The sequence below is a fragment of the Phacochoerus africanus genome, chromosome 4 (genome assembly GCF_016906955.1).
Source record: "Phacochoerus africanus isolate WHEZ1 chromosome 4, ROS_Pafr_v1, whole genome shotgun sequence".
NCBI lineage: Eukaryota > Metazoa > Chordata > Mammalia > Artiodactyla > Suidae > Phacochoerus > Phacochoerus africanus.
This window is the reverse complement of record NC_062547.1, coordinates 5,638,682-5,660,591: the sequence shown is the minus strand read 5'-3', so window position 1 is coordinate 5,660,591 and position 21,910 is coordinate 5,638,682. Positions and strand designations below refer to the sequence as shown.

The 21,910-nt window shown below is 41.8% G+C and overlaps 1 protein-coding gene across 1 annotated transcript in view; it reads left to right on the top strand.

The window, feature by feature from the left end:
* The window catches only part of C4H11orf80 (chromosome 4 C11orf80 homolog), a 104,370-nt gene that overhangs the window by 13,756 nt on the left and 68,704 nt on the right, over positions 1 to 21,910 (top strand). Inside the window, 1 exon segment of the mRNA XM_047775160.1 lies at positions 9,915 to 9,968. Within this exon segment, the coding sequence (XP_047631116.1) occupies positions 9,915 to 9,968 (54 nt within the window).

The following is a 21,910-nucleotide window of genomic DNA, read 5'->3' as shown; positions in this document are numbered from 1 at the left end:
GTGGGGCATTTTCTGCTGAGTCAACACTCTTCAGCACCTTGATTTCTCACCCACCACACAGTAAAGGTAATTATCTCACAAGATGCTTGCGAGAGTAAAGAAAATGATGTAATGAGCCAGTGGCATCTGACGACAGGTAGTCAGTCATTTCATCGTGGCTCCCTTCCCCTTGGCAGCTCCCCTTCCTAGAGGGGCACTCGAGAAAGGAGCGTGGAAGGGAGAGGAAGGCTCCGTTGATTCCCCAAATCTCAGCTCTCTTATCAAATCCGAGATGGTATTATGAAGCATTTTCCAGAAAGAAAAGTCACCTTTCTCCAAGAGGTCTATCTGTGAGCAACAGAGATGGGAAAAGGATGGTCACAGTGCTGAGCAGACATGTCCATGACCCCTGGCTCAGGAGACACGTTCTCTGGAGTGGCACCAAGATTGTGTCCTGGACAGCCACTCTGCCAGCTCTCTGCCTGTTCTGCCCGGTCCTGGCTTCTTGGAGCTGGGGTGGAAGAATTTTCCCTGAAGGAAAGCAGCCAACACCCTGCCCCCACCCTTCTCCTTGGGCAAATACTTGCCAGGCAGGGCTCTCTCTCACCAGGTTCCTTTGGAGGTCTGAGGAACCAGCTGCCAAAGCACCAGTTTGGGCTCAGTTCTCTCTAATCATGCCCCTCCCTGAAGAGCTGGGAGTTCAGCAGCTGGAGTCTGGAGGACTGTCTTCCTATCAGCTGGGAACGTTCCTGGAAAACCCCAGAGCTTCTCCTGTCAGCTGGAACCTAAGAAAGTCAGCTCCTTCCGCTGGCATATTTAGCACAGTCAAATGTGGGGAGGAGCCTCTTCCTGGGAAGGGGACCTTGTCCCCTGCCTGGGGCTGGCTGGGCCCCTGCAATTAAGCTGGGGAACTGTTTGGGACAGGTGGCCGGATAAAATACGAAAACACCCAGTCTTGAATGTCAAATGGACGAATAATTTTTTAGTATACATATGTCCCAAATATTGCAGGGGATAAATTGATATTTTTTTACATCGAAATTTAAATTTAACTTTTTAAATTTTCTAAGTCTGGGAACCGGAGGTTGGCCTGGGGCACCTGGGGCAGGCCCCGCAGAAACTGAGACTGTTTGGGGGTCAAACCCAAGCCTGGGGATCCCGCACCCGCATTAGCAGGGCCTCTCCCGGCTGAGGCAAAGCGCTCAGGGCTGTACCTCGGAGGGACCGTGGGAAAGTTCTTTCGGGAAGGACGAGTCGTGGCCTGGCCTCATTCCTGCTCGCCTCCAGCCTCGGTCGCGCCCGCAGCCCCCCCACCCCGCGGCCCGCCCCGCCGTCCACCCACGGGGCGCCGCGCCCGCTGGGTCCTCCCCATCGCTCCGGGCGGGTTCCAGCCGCTCGCGGCAGAGGCGGTGGCTGTGCGGGTGGGCGGAGCCGAGTGCGCAGGCGCGGCGGCCGGTGGGCGGGGCGCGCGCGCGCGGGCGGGAAGCGGCAGCGTCGCGCGGCCGGGCGTGGGAGGAGGTCGAAGTCACGGCGGACCGCCGGCGGCTGGGCGTCTCTGCGGTACCCCGCGCGCGCGCGCGGCATGGAGGGGACGGCCGTGGCCGTCTGCGAGGTGATGCCCGGAATGGAGCGCAAGCCAAGAAGGGCACTGAGGAGACGGCCCTTGTGAGGAGGCCGCGAAGTTTGGGCAGAGGGGTCTGGCGTTGCCTGAGGGGAGAAGGAAGGTTCGGGAATGATAGGAGTCGGTGGAAGGCAGCCAGTCCCACGCGGGGTTCTGAGGAGCACGTGGGACGTGGAGCGCCCTGGCAGTCAAGCCGCGGGGTGCCCGTGAGGAGTGTTTAGGCGGGGTAGGGGCGGGGGGCATGGCCGTCCGCGGAGCGCAGGGGTCGCCCTCACCTGACGGCCGAGAAAACCGAGGCTCGCGGATGGAGCCGGAGCGTTCGGCCGACGTCAGCGGACGCCGGGTTCGGGCCCGGGGCAGGGCGCCCCTGGGGGGATGTGGGCGCCCACCTGTGCGAGGTGGGAGCGAGGGAAGGCGGTTTCAGGCCCCGGGTCAGCCGAGGTGTGGGGCGGGTTCTCGGGGCCGCTCCGGGAGCAGCTGGGGTGCTGAGAGGCCGCGGTCCCGAGGCCTCGCTCGCCCTGTTGCGACCGCTCTTCGGCTCTGGCCCCAGTTCCCGCCACCTTTGTTTATGACAGCAGCTTCCCAGCCCTTAGCTGATTGAATTCGTGGGTACTGGCCTCATCAGGGATGCTAGACCCATCAAATCCAACCAGAGGCCGCAAGGGGCTGACCTGTAGGCACCTCTCCCAGTCTCCCTGCCTTCTTCATTTTCAAAGAAAGTTGGAGGATTAGATTTTACAGATGGCAGAACCTAGGATAGAACCAGAGCTTCTGACTCACAGGCTAGTGTCCTTTCCCCAACTGTTCTCTCATTATGGATAAAGAAACTGGGAAAATCTTAGCAGAGGGAGCACAGTAAGTCAGAGGATGTGTGAAGGAAAGTGGTAGACTGTAGAAAAGCCTGGAAACCATCCTTCTAAACTGGTACAAATTAGGATCTTCGTTCCCAAGTTCTCACGCTGAGATCTCCCTGCCTTTGAAAAAAAAAAAGTAGTAATTTTCGTTATGGTACCTCAGTGTGGAAGTGAGTGTCTACTGTCATAAACAGTAAACGACATTAAATACAGTACATTTTATTTTAAATTTGTTGCATCAAGATGGAATGTTGGGAGTTCCCGTCTTCGCTCAGTGGTTAAGGAATCTGACTAGGAACCATGAGGTTGTGGGCTCAATCCCTGGCCTCGCTCAGTGGGTTAAGAATCCAGCGTTGCCGTCAGCTGTGGTGTAGGTCGAAGACGCGGCTTGGATCTGGCGTGGCTGTGGCTGTGGCGTGGGCTGGCAGCTACAGTTCCGATTCGACCCCTAGCCTGGGAACCTCCATATGCTGCAGGTGCAGCCCTGGAAAAAGGCAAAAAGACCAAAAGAAAGAAAAGAAAGATGGAATATTTTATCAGGATAGATTGGAGACCTGTTCGACTTAAAATATTGTGTGCAGTCTTTACTGCAGATGAACTTATCAGAAATAATAGCTAATGGAGTTCCCATCGTGGCTCAGTGGTTAACAAATCCGACTAGGAACCATGAGGTTGTGGGTTCAATCCCTGGCCTCGTTCAGTGGGTTAAGGATCTGGTGGTGGTGTGGTTGTGGCGTAGGCCAGCAGCAGCAGCTCCAATTAGACCCCTAGCCTGGGAACCTCCATATGCCACAGGTCCAGCCATAGGAAAGACAAAAGAAAAAAAAAAAAAGGAAAGAATAGCTAATATTTATTAAGCACTTAGTAAATGCCACATACTGTGTTGAGCATTTTGCACATACTGGTTGTTTGTTTGTTTGGTCTTTTTGCCTTTTCTGGGGCCACTCCTATGGTATATGGAGGTTCCCAGGCTAGGGGTCGAATCGGAGCTATAACCGCTGGCCTACGCCACAGCCACAGCAAAGCGGGATCTGAGCTGTCTGCAACTTACACCGCAGCTCACGGCAATGCCGGATCCTTAACCCACTGAGCAAGGCCAAGGATCAAACCCACAAACCTCATGGTTCCTAGTCAGATTTGTTAACCACTGAGCCACAACAGGAACTCGTGCACATACTGTTTTTTAGTGGCTGCAGCTGAGGCATATTGAAGTTTTCCCCACCCAAGGATTGAATCCAAGCTGCAGTTGTGACCTTTTAGCCCACCGCGCTGAGCTGGGGATGGAACCCACACCTGCAATGACCCAAGTGGCTGCAGTTGGAGTCCTAAACTGCTTTGCCGCAGTGGGAACTCCACATATTATTTTGATTACCTTCAGCAGCAGCCATACCTGGTAGATTTGTCTTCATTTTTTATAAATGAAGAATCTGAGGTACAGAGAAGTTAAGTTGCCCAAAGCCACATGCTAGAATTTGGCTCATCAGGGGTTCAAACCCAGGTTATCTGTCTCCAGAGCCAGTGCTCCTGACTAGTATTCTGGCTCCTGGAAGGTAAAGATGCTTCATATGCAGATGCCATTCTTTTTTTGTTTTGTTTTTTTTGTTTTTGTCTTTTTTGTTGTTGTAGTTGTTGTTGTTGTTGCTATTTCTTGGGCCGCTCCCGCGGCATATGGAGGTTCCCAGGCTAGGGGTCTAATCGGAGGTGTGGCCGCCAGCCTACGTCAGAGCCACAGCAACTCGGGATCCGAGCCGCGTCTGCGACCTACACCACAGCTCACGGCAACGCTGGATCGTTAACCCACTGAGCAAGGGCAGGGACCGAACCTGCAACCTCATGGTTCCTAGTCGGATTCGTTAACCACTGCGCCACGACGGGAACTCCTGCAGATGCCATTCTTAGTCTTGTTGGCCTTTATTTGGGGAGGAAAAAAAAAAAAAACACAGGAAAAACAACACCCACTTAATTTTTTCAAATTATTACTTCCAGATGAACTTACTCTTTGAATAAAGCAATTTTTTGGTCTCCATTTTCTCTCTTGGACATTGTGTTGAATTTCACTGTCTGTTTTTCTGTGTCACTCCCCTAGATATTTCTTCTGTTTAGACATAATATTTGTTCTGAACAAGTGTAAATCTGACATTTTGTAAGCAAGAATTTTTTTTTGAAATGAGAATTATTAATTTAACCTTATCATAAAAGTTTACTACTACCATGATTTCTAAAGAAGGTTGTGCTTTCTTTGAATTGTGCCCTTTTCAGATATTGAAATATTTAATAATTCACTGGAAGTGTGAAACAGCAGGAGTATCAAAAGGAGCATTGCCAGAAGGACAGCTAGTGATTTCCATAGAAGCGTTAAATGCTAAGTACCAGGCAGATACTCTTCATTGTGTAACAACTAGTAAGTGGAGAAGGAAAAAAATACTGATTTCCATCTTTGTTTTGTTATGATTTATGTTACAGTTTATTTAAAGTTTTCAGTTAGTCATAACCTTTTATCATGTTATCAGTCCAAATTTGTTCCAAATTAAACTTAAAGGATTATGAAATAAGTATCTGGTGATAGATTTACAAATCTGTCATATAGGAAAGGTGAGTAGAATGACTCTTATCAAAGGATTATTTATTTTACTGGTTTGAGTTGAAATTGCTCAGAAACAATCTAAATCTTGCTCTTGGTTTTAACTTCCTTTTTCACAGCTAAGTCATATTACATTGAATTTTATCTCCTCTTTCTTTCATGTCTAGCCTTTAGTAGTTGGGCAAGAGCCAAAAAGTAATGGAAATGGAGGAGTTCCCGTTGTGGCTCAGTGAGTTACAAACCCAACTAGTATCCATGGAGATGCAGGTTCCATCCCTGGCCTTGCTCAGTGGGGTAAGGATCTGGCATTGCTGTGAGCTGTGGTGTAGGTCACAGACGTGGCTTGGATCCAGAGTTGCTGTGGCTGTGGTGTAGGCTGGCAGCTGCATCTCTGATTCGACCCCCTAGCCCGGGAAATTCCATGTACTGCATGTGCTACTCTAAAAAAAAAAAAAGTGCATTCTTTGATAATTTAACTTGCAGTTAATTTGAAAATATATATCTCTTCTATTTGGCTCTTAATCTTTCATCATTTTGCCAGTACTCTTGGGAAGCTGATGCATTGAGTGGCCCTGACACAACCGATTTCCTTGAACTTGGGAGGTGATAAACTTTTTTGTCTGTGTGTGTGTTTGTGTATAGGTTTATTGAAGAATACTTTGGAATGAAATTGTTGCATCAGCCTTAGAGGAGTCACCCTGAGTCCCAGTTGAGACTGGACAGTACTTTAAGCTCTGCAAGACATTTTCTCGCTTGAACTGGAATTGCTTGTCTTCTCTTTGTGTACCTAGCAGTAAACATCCTCAAGAGAGTATTAGAGTTTGGACACCACTCTGATTGGTTAGAGTTCCCACCTTTCATGAGAGAGATGGTTAGCTGCGTGGCTAGGGTTTTGTTGGTCTGCATGTGGTTGTATCAGCTCATGCATTGATTCTGGTCCAATAACTGTGGCCAAGGTGACAGGGTTGATTTCACTCAAAGCAAAGGATTTGAGCCGTAATAGCTTTTGGCCAGAAACCGAAATCCATTTTGAGCCTAATAGACATCTTCAGCCCACCTAGTATAAGGGGCATTTCTCTTCTGTTTATTGTCTCTGATTTTTTATGTAATTATTATTTTTTTAGTAGGAGGAAGATGATATGTACTTGTCATGTAACATTCTAACATTACAGAAACATGTTATGGAAAATGAGACTTTTCAGTAACCTCACCCTTTGAGATTATTATTATTAGCATTCAATATATGTTTTTCTAGACTTTTCTATGTGTATGTTCATAGTCTTTCACCAGGTAGATAGGAAGCCAGATTGCTAGCATTCTGGGATTGAGGTATAAGGAGGGGTTGTGTATCTCAGCATTCAGTGTTTATGTTCAGTCAATCCATTTGTTTTTTTAGTACAACTTTGGTTCTAGCCCAGAGACCCATGCTTCCGTCTTTTCGAAGAATAACCTCTCTGCATCCCTCTCAAGGTTAGAGAGGGCCAGTCCCTAGAATGCTGAGTGGAGGAGGGAATCTGAAGATATGACTACTTAAATTCATTTTTTCAACTGACTCTTATTTGGTTCCCACCTCTACTTCAAGAGGTTTCTGATATCACAGTCATCTTTGTCTCTTATTCTCTTTCTTTGTGGGTTTATTCCTTTAAAAGAATATCCCTTTTCTCTTGTTTTATTGAGATTCCAGGAGGGAGTAAAAATAGATGTGTACGTTCAGTTGGCTATTTTTACCTGAAAGTGCCGAGTGGTGTCACTGGTCTGAAATCTCTGATGATGGCTACAGCTGCCGTATCAAAGTATCATAAGCTGGGTAGCTTAAAGCAAAGTAAATTTATTCTGTCACAGTTATGAAGACCAGGATCCCAAAATCAAGGTCTCCATAGGGTTGGTTCCTTCTGGAGACTCTGAGGGAGAGATCTATTCTATGCATCTCTCCTAGCTTCTGGTAGTTGCCAGAAAGCCCTTGGTTTTTCTTGAGTTGAGGAGCTAAGTTAAAAAAAAAAAAGAAAGAAAGAAAGAAAAAATTTTTTTTAAATTTTAACTCCAATCCATTGCAGTCCATCCCACTCCTTCCCCACTCCCCCTTGGCAAACACAAGTCTGTTCTCTACATCTGTGAGTCTGTTTCTGTTTTGTAGGAAGGTTCGTTTGTACCGTATTTTTGTCTTTTTTTTCTTTTTATATTTTTTAGGCTGCACCTGGGGCATATGGAACTTTCTGGGCCACGGCTTGAACCTACACTGCAGTTGCAGCCTGTGTTGCAGCTATGGCAATGCTGAATCTTTAACCCACTGCAACACAAGGGGACCTCTATATCTTCTTTTTTTTTTTTTTTTTCTTTTCTTCTTTTGTCTTTTTAGGACCATACCAGCTGCATATGGAAGTTCCCAGGCTAGGGGTTGAATGGGAGCCACAGTTGCCGGCCACAGCCACAGCAAGCCAGATCTGAGCCACATCTGCAAACTATACCAGAGCCACAGCAATACCGGATCCTAGCCGCATCTGCAGTCTACACCACAGCTCACGGCAACACAGGATCCTTAACCCACTGAGCAAGGGCAGGGATCGAACCCGCAACCTCATGGTTCCTAGTCGGATTTGTTAACCACTGGGCCACGACGGGAACTCCCTTGAGTTATTGTTTAATCTGGATAAATGCCCAGGAGTGGGATTGCTGGATCATGTAGTTATTCTATATTTAGTTTTCTGAGGAACCTCCATACTGTTTTCCATAGTGGTTGTACCAGTTTACATTCCCATTCCCACCAGTCGAGTAGGAGGCTCCCTTTTCTTCACATCCTCACCAGCGTTTTGTTATTTGGACTTATTAATGATGGCTATTCTGACCAGTGTGAGGTGGTACCTTATTGTAGTTTGATTTGCATTTCTATAATAGTTATGTTGATCATCTTTTCCTGTGCTTACTGGCCATCCTTATGCCTTCTCTGGAGAAATGTCTACTCAGGTCTTCCACCCAGTTTTCATTTGGGTGGCTTGATTTTGTTGTTGTTGCTGTTGAATTGTATGAGTTGTTTGTATGTTTTGGAGATTAAGCCCTTGTCAGTTGCACCATTTGCAAATATTTTCTCATTCTGTAGGGCTTTTTGTTTTGTTCATGGTTTTTTTTTTTTTTTTTTTTTTTTTTTTTTGCTGTGCAAAACCTTGTAAGTTTGATTAGGTCCCACTTGTTTGTTTTTATTTTTGTTGCCTTGGGAGGCTAGACCTAGTAAAACATTTATATGCTTTATGTCAGAATGTTCTGCTTGTGTTCTCTTCTAGGAGTTTTATGGTGTCATGTCTTATGTTTAACTCTTTAAGCCATTTTGAGTATTTTGTGTGTGGGGTGAGGGTGTGTTCTAATTTCACTGATTTACATGTGAAGAAAAGATTGTTTTTAATTAAATGTTCCATGCTACTGGGGCTTAAGTTTTTTGAAGTATGTGTCATTTTACCCATAATTATTCAAAATCTGGAGATCTAGAACATTGCTAACCACTAGAACTTTTGTGGTGATGGAAATATTCTTTATCTATGCTCTTCAGTACCGTAGCCATTAGCCACACTTGGGTATTGAGCACTTGAAATGTGGCTAGTGTGACTGAGGAACTGAATTTTTCACTTATTTTAATGTAGCTACATTTAAATTTAAATAGTTTCATGTAGCTAGTAGCTATTGTATTGGACCACACACATTTAGAGAATGATATTGCCTCTCACTCTAGATCAGTGATTGTCAACCTTTTTTCCCTGCCTGAAAAATACGTATTTCTTGGGGGATAGACCCATTTTCATTGGTTCCTATGGCAGTGCTTCTTAGATTCTGAACTATGGTGTCACATCACTCTAGGGGAAGACATGTTCTCTTTGGGGGAAAAAAGCCTTCAGATGGTTCTGATCTTCCCTTACTTGCCTGCTTCCTCTCTGCCCCTGAAGAATTATTGCTCCAAATGTTCTAGTGTTCATATTTAGAATTCCAGGTACAGAAAATTCTTCCCTGATAGTCTAGTAAAGCATTTTTTTTCCTCTTCTTCCTTTTTTTTTTTTTTTTTTTTTTTTGCTTTTTAAGACTGCACCCGTGGGCATTTGGAAATTCCCAGGCCAGGGGTTGAGTTGGAGCTACAGCCGCCAGCCTATACCACAGCCATAGCAACGAGGGATCCTTATCCCACTGAACAAGGTCAGGGATCGGACCCTTATCCTCATGGATCCTAGTCGGGGTCGGGTTTGTTAACTGCTGAGCTACGAAGGAACTCCTCCTTCTTTTTCTTTGGCAGCACGTGCAGCTTATGGAGGTTCCTAGGGCAGGGATCAAATCTGAACCGCAGCTGTGACCAATGCCACAGCTGCAACAGTGCCAGATTCTTAACCAATTGTGCTGGGCCCAGGGATCGAACCCATGCCTCAGCAGCAACCTGAGCCATTGCAGAGACAATGCTGGGTCCTTAACCTGCTGTGCCACAACAGGAACTCCAAGTATTTTCTACTCAGGAGTAAAGAGGTTAAAAGAAAGGCCAAATTTTAAATTGAATCTTGTACTGGAATGTGAGTTATTGGTGTGGTGTACTCTGGTTACCACCACAGTTTGCAGTCTTTCTATGATCCTTTTCTATCAGGGACAGTAATACCCAAAGAAGCATCCCTAGTGAAAAGGTAAAAAGACTTGCTGTTAGATTCTCATTTCCAAGAAGCTATTCTATCCCAAACAGTTGTTGTAGGCTTATGGTACTTTTTTGGCATTTCAATTTTTATTGAATTCGTTGGTAGTGGCCATCATTTTAATGTTCTGTATCTGTCACAGTGATTTCAGGCTCCCATGTGATTCCTAGGTAATATCCATTTAACTGCTCTCTCTGTGATATTTCTTTCTATTTTATTTCTTACAGTTGTTTCAGCAGGAAGTGTTTATGGTGGTTTGGTCCTCAAGAAGTTCCTAAAAGGTAAAGAATTATCAACTTCCACAAGACTGAATCTCTTCCTGACAGTAAGTTTGGTATTTTCTAAAACAGACTCATCGTATATTGAAAGGGTTGCCAGATTTAGCAAATAAAAATATAAGATGCCCACTTAAATTTGAATTTCAGATAAACTGAATACTTTTTTAGTGTGTGTATATATATTTTAGTGTGTGTGTGTGTGTGTATATATATGTATATATATATGTTCCATGCAATATTTGATCTGGAAATCCTACTGAAAGATGATCTTTAAAATTGTATAGATACAGAAAAGTTGTATAGACCTAAGACAAGATACCTAGGTCACTGTAGCTTTTCTGAATTCTCTCGATACAACCTTGGGCAAAACTTTCCCAGATGTAAAATAAAATTTTAGTAAAGTATTTGTTCTCATCTACCTCAAAGAAATAATGTACAGGGAATGTTTTTATTGTAAATGATTTAGACTAATATTAATAGTGTTTTCCACATGTCAAAGTTGGTATGGTTTAGGAGTTTTCAGTGACTGGTTTAGAAGTTCTTCTTTCCTTTGACTTGAGAATAATCTAAAACTGAAGGACATACATTAAGGAGACCAAAAGGATCTGAGAACCATTGTGCTTTCATTTTAATCTTTCATGATTTTTTATTATCCAGAGGACTTGTCTTTTCCTAATGAGTGGCTAATTTTACAAAATAACTTCAATACCAGATTGTTAATCCACTGTGCCAGGCTGGGGATTGAACCCCCGTCTTCTTGGATACTAGTTGGGTTCATTTCCTTTGAGCCAAGGGAAACTCCCCAAAATAACTTTTTTGTTATTACTCAATGAATTTTATTACATTTATAGTTGTACAATGATCATCACAACTAAATTTTATAGCATTTCCATCCCAAACCCTCAGTGCATCTCCCCACCCCCCAAAAATAACCTTTTAAAAGAAACTTTCCCCAACTAAATCTGGGATGTAAGTAGATTTTGGTGGGTTTTTAAAAAAACATTTGTCATTGCTTTAAGAAAATATGCTTCATATTAAATATAGAGATAATAAAAAAGCTACATTAGAGCAGTATAATGTTATATATAAATGTTTGTGAGATATACCGCCATTGGACTTTTTTTTTTTTGTCTTTTCTAGGGCCGCTCCTGCGGCATATGGAGGGTTCCCAGGCTAGGGGTCTAATCGGAGCTGTAGCCGCCAGCCTACACCAGAGCCACAGCAACTCAGGGTCCGAGTCGCGTCTGCAACCTACACCACAGCTCACGGCAATGCCAGATCCTTAACCCACAAGCAAGGCCAGGGATCGAACCCGCAACCTCATGGTTCCTAGTCGGATTTGTTAACCACTGGGCCATGACGGGAACTCCCAGACTTTTTGATTTTTAAAATTTTTTTATTTTGGGGGGTGAAGGAGAAAGCGATATCTTTATTGCTTTGCCAGGAAATGGGGCCATAGCAGGATACTGCCTTAAAGACTGTGCCCCCCTTGGGAGAGATTAGGAGGTGGTTATAGTTTGGGGAGTGGAAAAAAATAAATCAGGCTGAAGATAAGTATCAGGGTAGAGGCAAGCTTGCAAGGTTACACTGTCTTTCAAAGCTGATGTTAGTGGCCCCAGGCCTGGTTCTCGTGGTCCTTCTTCCCAGAATGAAGAATGAATGCTTCATCAAATAGTTCTTTGGTTTGTTGCGGGTTTTAGTTTGAGGTTCAGGTTCTTCTTGCCTCCACATAGAAGGAATTCAGCAAGAGACAAAGTGATAGGCAAGAAATAGATTTATTAAGATAGGACGCTTGTGAGAGATGCAAGCAGGCAGGCAAGGAGGCTCTGCTGCCATTGGACTTTTTCAAATGGCAAGTTTTCTTTTCTTTTTTTCCTTGGCTACACCTGTGGCATAATCAAGTTCCTAGGCCAGGGATCTAACCTGTACCACAGCAGCGACCCAAGCTGCTGCAGTGACACTGCCAGATCCTTAACCCATGGCAACCACAAGAGAACTCTGATATGGCCAGGTTTCTTAATGCTTTTTAAAATATAATCAATTTAGGAGTTCCTGTCGTGACTCAGTGGTTAACAAATCTGACTAGGAACCGTGAGGTTGCGTGTTCGATCCCTGGCCTTGCTCAGTGGGTTGAGGATCCGGCATTGCTGTGAGCTGTGGTCGCAGACTTGACTGGGATCCTGCGTTGCTGTGGCTCTGGTGTAGGCCAGTGGCTACAGCTCTGATTAGACCCTTAGCCTGGGAACCTCCACATGCCACGTGAGTGGCCCTAGAAAAGGCAAAAAGACAAAAATAAATAAATAAATAAATAATATAAAATAAAATATAATCAATTTAAAATTTCATTTCAACTTAATTACTGCATAGGCCAAAGTATCTTCCTTTGTCTTAGCTATATCAAGCAAAAGAGGAAACTATTTTTTTGGAACTCACTAGATGAAAGACTCTAAAGATGTAAACATGTAGGAAATAATTCTACCTTGAAACTTCTTTTTATTTTATTTTATTTTATTTTATTTTTTGCTTTTTAGGGCTACATGGACGGCACATGGAGGTTCCCAGGCTAAGGGTTAAATTGGAGCTATAGCTGCTGGCCTATACTGCAGCCACAGCAATGCAGGATCCGGGTCACGTGTATGACCTACACCACAGCTCACGGCAACGCCAGATCCTTAATCCACTGAGCTAGGCCAGGGATGGAACCTGCAACCTCATGGTTCCTAAGAGAATTTGTTTTTGCTGCGCCACAATGGGAACTCCCCTGAAACTTCTTTTTTGAAGTGATGTTTAGTTTAAGCATGGGGACTTAAAAGTTTGCTTGTTAACAGTCGTGAGGTGTGAAATTGTCTTGGCCCTCTGAATCTACCTTCAGGTTGTCTGTACCCTGGATTCTTAACAGATCTCAGCTTTTTGCTCTGTGGTCCTAATTTGTTTACATGTTGTTGCTTAGTGTGCACACATTTGAAAGCAGTAATTGTGGAGGAAAAGTAATAAAACAAAAAATAAATTGAGATTTTTGTTCTTAGCTCGGTAACAGATATTCTGTGGAAGCTTGAGTAGAATGTTCTCCCTGTAGCAATAATCAAAATGACGATTTGTTGAGCATTTACTATGCACTGAGCTTTGTGCTTGACACAGAGGGCTTCAGTGGTGAACATGATTCTTCCCTTAGTCTCATATTGAAAATATCTTAATCATTTAATTCTACTTTTTCTCAAAGCCTGTGTTTAAAAGAAGGGGAGAACCAGCTTACTGACCTGGAGAGTTTGCTCCAGTTCTAAGATTTTCAGGAAATCTGAATTCAACTTTAAGAATCATGAGTTGACTCCCTCAAATTCATCTAGTGTATTTATCAATCTTTAGTTCTCTTCCTTTTTGGAATTATGCTGTTGAGATTATGCAAAGAATGGAAATATAATTCTTTTAAAAAAATTTTTATTGAGGAGTTCTTGTTGTGGCTCACCAGGTTAAGAACCCAACTAGTAACCATGAGGAGCAGGTTTGATCCTTGGCCTCGCTCAGTGGGTTAAGGATCCAGCATTACTGTGAGCTGTGGTGTAGGTTGCAGATGCTGCTCAGATTCCATGTTGCTGTGGCTGTGGTGTAGGCCAGCAGCTGCAGCTCCGATTTGACCCCTAGCCCAGGAATATGCCTCAGGTGCAGCTCTAAAAAGAAAAAAAAATTTATTGAAGTATATTTTATTAACAATCTTGTGTTAATTTCTCTTGTACAGCAAAATGACTCAGTTATACATACATATATACATTATATATGTATTCTTTTCCATTTTGGTTTATCCTAGGATATTAAATATAGTTCCCTGTGCTATACAGTAGGACCTTGTTTATCCATCCTATTATGATAGTTTGCCTCTGTTATTGCCAAATTCCCAATCCTTCCCTCCCCTGGCCCCTCCCCTTGGCAACCACAAGTTTGTTCTCTATGTCTGTGAGTCTGTTTCTGGTTTGTTTTTTTTTGATAGGCAAAAAATAGATTTATTAGGGTAGGATACTTGTGAGAGATGCAAGTGGACAGGCAAGGAAGCTCTGCCTGTTTCTGTTTTGTAGATACATCAATTTATGTTGTATTTTAGATTCCACATATAAGTAATATCATAATATTTTGTCTTTCTCTTTCTTTCTTCATTTATTATGATAATCTCTAGGGTCCATTCACGTTGCTGCAAGTGGCATTATTTTATTCTTTTTAATGGCTGAGTAATATTCCATTGAATACTCTCACACACACACACACACACACACACACACACACACACACCCATGTCTTTTTTAATCCTTCCCTCTGTTGGACATTTAGGTTGTTTCCATATCTTGGCTGTTGTAAATAGTGCTTACAGTATTGCATAGAATTGCATGTATGGAAAGATCACTTTTAATGCCACTGCTCCAGTTAAATGTGTGAAAATGCTTTGAAAGAAATGGAAATTCATAAAAATAAAAGGGAGTATGTTACTAACACTAGGGAGGGGATAGGAGTATTTCCTGCAACATAAACCTGTACTTAACATGCCTATACAATTAGTGGTTAAATCTTGCATAATGCCATGACTGATAATTCTAGAAGTGCTTTGAAAAAAGTAAAAAGCCATGTACGTACAAGGAAATGGTTTTATTATCATTATTAATACTAGGGAGAAGGTATCATATTGAGTATAGTTTGTGGAATAACCACCTATTTGTTATGCTAATACAAACTTTAGACAGTTTGTGTCATGGTGACTCAGTTTTAATTTGTTATTTTAAAGGCTTAAAGCAATTTTGTGCATATTTATTTAATCTGTTTTCATATCCTTGTGATAAAGTGGAGGTGGCCAACTTTTTGTACAAAGAGGAAGTGCTTCAGATCAAGTCCTCAGCTGAGTCATTTGCTCATAGAAACATTTAGTAGCCAACTTTAGCTTGTCTTCTCTCCAGCTGTTAGGGCTTACAATATTAACTTCCACTCAATACTGCTATTTATTCTTACTAATTAGTGACAAAAGTGACTCACTGAAGCTCACAAAAGAAATTGTCCAATACTGAGATTTGAATCCCTTAGCTCCCTAGCTTATATACCATTAATTATGCCTGTATTACTATTGTTATTTGTTTAGCATTCAGCAAACTGCTTTAAATTGGTCTGTTCACAAGTCTTTAGACTATTTAATTAGCTTCATCAGAAAGTCTCTGGTGGCTGATTCATTAGCCATAAGGTACTAAAGAATTACATACCTGTGTAAAATGAATAATATGCTTCTGAATTCAATTTGTTAGCTGTGTCATCTCTTCATTGTTCAGCTGATTTCTCTCAGTGCCTAAAGTAAGATCTGTCTTTTCTTTAGGGGAATTGTACTGTTGTAGAACCATCCAGCTTCAGTTTTCTTTACTCTTCAATTTGTTCTGTCAGAGTTGTACCAAGGTACTTTTTCTCTGGATCCGAATAATTCAGATCAAACAAACAGGCTCATATTTCTGGGTGTTTTATTTATGCTAGCCTAATAAACAGTGATCAAGATAATCTCCTTGTTTTCCTACCTAACAGTTTATATTCTCTTTTTAAATTTTCTTTCTTCTCTGAACATTATTTGTACCTTTGTCCAGTAAACTTTTTTTTTTGGCTGCACGCATGGCATGTGGAAGTTCCCGGGCCAGGAATTGGAACCCATGACACAGCAGCAATCCGAGTTGCTGCAGTGACAATTCTGGATCCTTAACCCGCTGAGCCACCAGGGTATTCCTTTTTAAATCTTCTTTTAAATATCTCTGCATTTTGGGTTCAATTCCTGGTCTCACTCAGTGAGTTGAGGATCCGGTGTTGCCATGAGCTGTGGTGTTGGTTGCAGATGTGGCTCGGATCTGGCATTGCTATGGCTGTGGTGTAGGCTGGCAGCCGTAGTTCTAATTGGATCCCTAGCCTGAGAACCTCCATATGCCATGGGTGCGGCCCTAAAAAGCAATAAATAAATAAATAAATATCTCCACATTGTCATGTTTATTGACATAATTTAACTCTTTGGTAAAATAAATTTTGGATAGTCATTTTTTTAAAGTGTTCATGTGTTTTTCCCAAGTAAGAAAATTTATAGCCTTTTTTTTTTTTTTCTTCAAAAGACTAGGTAGGAATACCAGCCCTTGAAAGTAGGGAAGAAAGCTTAGCTGTTGATGTTTGGTTATATTGTTATGATAGTTAAGTTTTTGCCACTTCCCTGTGTTCTGCTGTTTTGGCATCAGGGAGACTTAAAAAAGAAAAAAGTTTAGTTTTGTCCCTTTTGTTAATTTGTTGGGAATGGAAGTGAGGAGTGGTGCTTTTCATACATTAGAGAGATTGTGTGATGTGTCCAGACTTGCTCATCATTGAGCGAGAAACTCACAATGATGAACTCTTGGATGTCTGACTTAATATATCTTTTAAAATCTGAGATTTTCATATTCACAAATTTAAATCTGTTACAATATCTTGCAAGATCAACAGAGCTAAGGCTCACTACTTATCTAACACTTTTTCTCCCAGGAGCTCATTTGTTGACATGACCTCATTCATTCTCAAGAGGTAGGTCAGACATAAGTTATCACCATTTCGGTTTCACAGATGAGGAAACTGAGACTTACCTCAGCTTCTGATGTTAAGTTTAGAAGTAAGGGAAGAGTTTGTGCACTTAGGTCATTGGTTATCTTGTGAGTTCACACTTAATCCTCAAGCTCTTGATACACTCTGATAGTGTCTTACTGCAAAGTTTGCACAACACTTCACAAGATTTTATGAAGAGGAGTTCCCTTGTGGTACAGTGGGTTAAGGTTCCAGCATTGTCACTGCAGCAGTTTGGGTCGCTTCTGTGGCACAATTTGATCCCTGGCCCAGGAACTTCCACATGCTTTGGGTGAGGCCACAATTTTTTTTTATGAAGAGAAGATTGAAGATCAAAAGATAAAATCAGACTTCTCTGGCGGCTCAACAGGTTAAGGATCTGGTGTCACTGTTGTGGCTCAGGTTGCTGCTGTGGCTCAGGTTTGATCCCTGGCCCAGGAACCTCCACATGCCACTTGTGTGGCCAAAAAAAAGAGAAAAGAATAATGAATTTGTATGCTTTTATTTCCTTGATATTTATTTACTCTTTTCCCCATTAAATTTATCTAATCATACTTCACTATTGAGAATACGTTCAAGATTTAATACGAAAGAGAAGAGGATGGAGAGGACATGACCTTGATATATTTTTCTTCCTCTTGAACTTGGGTAGGTAAAAGAGGGAGAAATGGGAGTTCCCGTTGTTGCTCAGCAGGTTAAGAACCCAACTAGTGATCATGAGGATGAGGGTTCGATCCCTGGCCTCGCTCAGTGGGTTGAGGATCCTGTGTGCTGTGAGGTGTGGTGTAGGTCACAGATACAGCTCGGATCCCATGTTGCTGTGGCTGTGGTGTAGGCTGGCAGCTGTAGCTCAGATTTGACTCCTAGCCCTGGAATATGCTGAAGGTTGGGTCCTAAAAAGCAAAAAAAAAAAGGGGGGGTGGGGATGGACAACTCTTCTTATTAGTGATCCTGAGAAATGGCTCATAACCCTGCTTGAGGGGCTTTATTCAGTAATCATTGGGAGCTGGCCCGCCTTGTACCTGCTTTGGCTTAAAATCCTTGAATTGTCATTTCCCTTCAGTGAGTAATCAGCCAGTCGCCTGTTGCTCCATCTCTGACCTCTTGGTTTACCATATCCCTTTCATCTCTGTAGTAGAAAATGTTAGTTGTCTATGGTAACGAATCTGGCAGATATGAGAAGAAAGGACATTTTGAGTATCATTTTCCTGAGTAGACCTTATGGTTAGCCATTGAGCACATTTTTGGGGGCCAGGGGACCTGTACCTGCGCCATATGGAGGTTCCCAGGCTAGAGGCTGAATCAGAACTGTAGCTGCCGGCCTACACCACAGCCACAGCAACACCAGATGTGAGCTGTGTCTGTGACCTGCACCACAGCTCAAGGCAACACTGGATCCTTAACCCACTGAACGAGGCCAGGGATTGAACCTGCAACCTCATGGTTCCTAGTCAGATTCATTTCCACTGTGCCATGATGGGAACTCCCATTTAGCACATTTAAGAGGTGGTCTTATGACAGTATATACAAAAGTTAACTCAAAATAGATCAAAGACCTAAATCTAAGAGCTAAAACTGAAACTCTTAGAAGAAAACATAGATGTAAATCTTCAAGACCTTGGATTAGGCAGTATTTTCTTAGATATGTCATTTAAAGTAAAAAAAAAAAAAAGGAAAATAGATAATATGGACTTGATATTAAAAAGTTTTATGCTTCAAAGAATACTGCCAAGAAGTAAAAAGGCACCTACAGTCAACTAATCTATGATCGAGGAGGCCAGAATATGCAATGGAGAAAAGATAGTCCCTTCAATAAGTGGTGCTGGGAAAACTGGACAGCTACATGTAAAAGAATGAAATTAGAACATTTCCTAGCACCGTACACAAAAATAAACTCAAAATGGATTAAAGACCTAAATATAAGACCGGATACTGTAAAACTCTTAGAGGAAAACGGGCGGAACGCTCTCTGACATAAACTACAGCAATTTCTTCTCAGATCCACCTCCTAGAGTAATGACAGTAAAAACAAAAATAAACAAATGAGACCTAATTAAACTTCAAAGTTTCTGCACAGCAAAGGAAACCCTAAACAAGACAAAAAGACAGCCCACAGAATGTGAGAAAATATTTGCAAATGAAGTGACTGACAAGGGATTAAGCTCCAAAATTTATAAACACCTCCTGTAACTCAATACCAAAAAACAACCCCAACAAAAAAATGGGCAGAAGATCTAAACAGACATTCCTCCAAAGAAGACATACAGATGGCCCCAAAACACATGAAAATCACTAAATTATGAAAATCACTAATTATTAGAGAAATGTAAATCAAAACTACTATGAGCTACCTACCACCTTACACTGGCCAAACAATGAATGCTTGGGAGTGTAAATTGATGCAACCACTGTGGAAAACAGTATGGAGATTCCTCAGAAAACTAAAAATAAAATTACCATATGATCAGCAATCCCACTCCTGGGCATCTATCCAGAGAAAACCATGACTTGAAAAGATACATGTACCCCGGTGTTCATTGCAGCACTATATACAATAGCCAAGACATGGAAACAACCTGACTGTCCATTAACAGAGAAGTGGATAAAGATGTGGTACATATACACAATGGACTATTACTCGGCCCTAAAAAATGAAAGAAATAATGGCCTTTGCAGCAACATGGATGGACCTAGAAATTATCATGCTAAGTGAAGTTAGACACCAGCGTCATATGCTATCACTTACATGTGTGATCTAAAAAAAGGACACAATGAACTTTGCAGAACCGAAATTGACTCACAGACTTTGACAAACTTATGGTTTCCAAAGGAGACGGGTTGGGAGATGGGCTGGGGGTTTGGGATGAAAATGTTATGGAATTTGGTTGTGATGATTGTTGTACAACTATAAATGTAATAAAATTCATTGAGTTAAAAATATAATTATGTGGAGTTCCTGTCCTGGCTCAGTGGTTAATGAATCCGACTAGGAACCATGAGGTTGCGGGTTCGGTCCCTGCCCTTGCTCAGTGGGTTGAGGATCCGGCGTTGCAGTGAGCTGTGGTGTAGGTTGCAGACGCGGCTCGGGTCCCGTGTTGCTGTGGCTCTGGCGTAGGCCAGCGGCTATGGCTCTGATTAGACCCCTAGCCTGGGAACCTCCATATGCCACGGAAGCGGCCCAAAGAAATAGCAAAAAAAAAAAAAAATATATATATATATATATATATATATATATAATTATGTGATATGATGGAGGTGTTATCTAACCCCTGATTTGTGCAGTGACTGCACAATTTTAAAATTTTTAAAAAGTTTGTAATTTCCTAAAAAGTCTAAACATAGAGTTATAACATATCACCCAGCAATGTCCATACAAAAACTTACACATGAATATTTAAAGAAGCATTATTTACAATAGCCAAAAGGTGGAAACAGCACAAACGTCCATCAAGATGGACAAGATGTGCTCTATCCATACAATGGAATCCAGCTATAAAAAGGAAAGAAGTCCTGATACATGTTACAACATGAACGAACCTTGAAGACATTATGCCGAGAGAAAGGAACCAGACACAGAAGGTCACAACATATTGTATGATTTCATTTATATGAAGTGTCTAAAAATAGACAAGTCTATAGAGATACATCTGAAGTAGATTAGTGGGAGGAGGAAGAACGGAGAGTTACTATTAATGGGTATGGAATTTTCTTTTTGGTGTGATAAAAATGTGCTAGAATTAGAGTCGTGATGGTTGCATAACCTTGTGAACATACTAAAGCTACTGAAATGTGCACTTAAAATGGTGAATTTTATGGTATTTGAATTATATCTGAGTTTTAAGCAGTAGTTATGTGATATTAAATTTTCTTGAACTCCCATTCTCTTTTCCTTCCCAATTCTCTAGACTGACACCTTTTGGCTACCCTACCCATAGTTAACCACTTATCACAGTACAATCCCCACACTACCATGGCTTTATACCTTTTCTTCCTTACAGTCTCTAAGCATGGGTGATCCCCATTGTTTGCCTTTTCACTTTTTAAAAATAATTTAAATGATTTTCATTTTTTCTGTTATCAATTTTCTACTGTACAGCAAAGTGACCCAGTCATGCATACATATATACATTATTTTTCTCACACTATCATGCTCCATCATAAGTGACTAGATATAGTTTCCAGGGCTATACAGCAGGATCTCATTGCTTATCCATTCCAAAGGCAATAGTTTGCATCTATTAACTCCAGACTCCCAGTGCATCCCACTCCCTCCCCCTCCACTCTTTTTTTTTTTTTTTTTAGGACTACACCTGTAGCATATGGAGGTTCCCAGGCTAGGAGTCCAGTAGGAGCTACAGCTGCCAGCTTATACCACAGCCACAGCAACAGCAACATGAGATCCAAGTCGCATCTGTGACCTACACCACGGCTCATGGCAACGCCAGGTCCTTAACCTACTGAGCAAGGCCAGGGATCGAATCCACAACCTCATGGTTCCTAGTCAGATTCGTTTCCCCTGTGCCACGCCGGTAACTCCTATTTTTAAGCTGCCAAATGTTACTAGTGCAAATCATAAAAGTAGACATTGAGTATACTACAAATTTAAGTAGAATTTCTAATTAGGGTCATTTAGTGTTAATTTTTAAATCTTTTTTATACTTTTTTATAATTCCCATAATGTATGTTACAGACTGCCTGAACTCATCTAAACAAAGGCCATCTATTTTACGGAGAAGTGTGAGGTTGTCTAAGTGGTATTTCTTCAAATTCTCTTTGTAACTTAAGTTTGAAATATTGAATTTCAGTGAAGAGATCTTTCATTAGGTCTATGGCCTTAGACACTTGAGTCTCATAACTATGTCATTATCTGAAATATCTTTTAAGAAGTTTGACTCTCTGTGGAACTTAATTTGTAATAGTTGTATTATAAAATTATAATGAAGTGCTTTTGATTATGTAGGTACAAGGTGTTTATAAAAGAAAAACTTTCTTGCAAAAGATAACAAACTTATCTAAATATCTGTGTTAAATGTCTATGGTCTGCATTAAGATGTGCAATGACTATTGAGGAATCTGGGTTGTAGTCCTGACTCTGACATTAAATAGTTTTGGTGTGATTTTGGTTATCTTGATTTTTTTTTTGGTACTTTATTTTCCTAGAATATAAAATATAGAAAGTCGTTGTGTAAAAATCTTTCAAAATCTAATTTTAAACTTCTGCTTTACATCTCTGAACTCCTTTTCTGATATACGTAAAATGAAAAACATTGGTCTCTTTAATAGGTAGAAAGCAGTTTGAAAAAGTATAAGGCACCATGTAAATGAACATAGTGATATAATGTATTTCCAGAAGTTTTTCT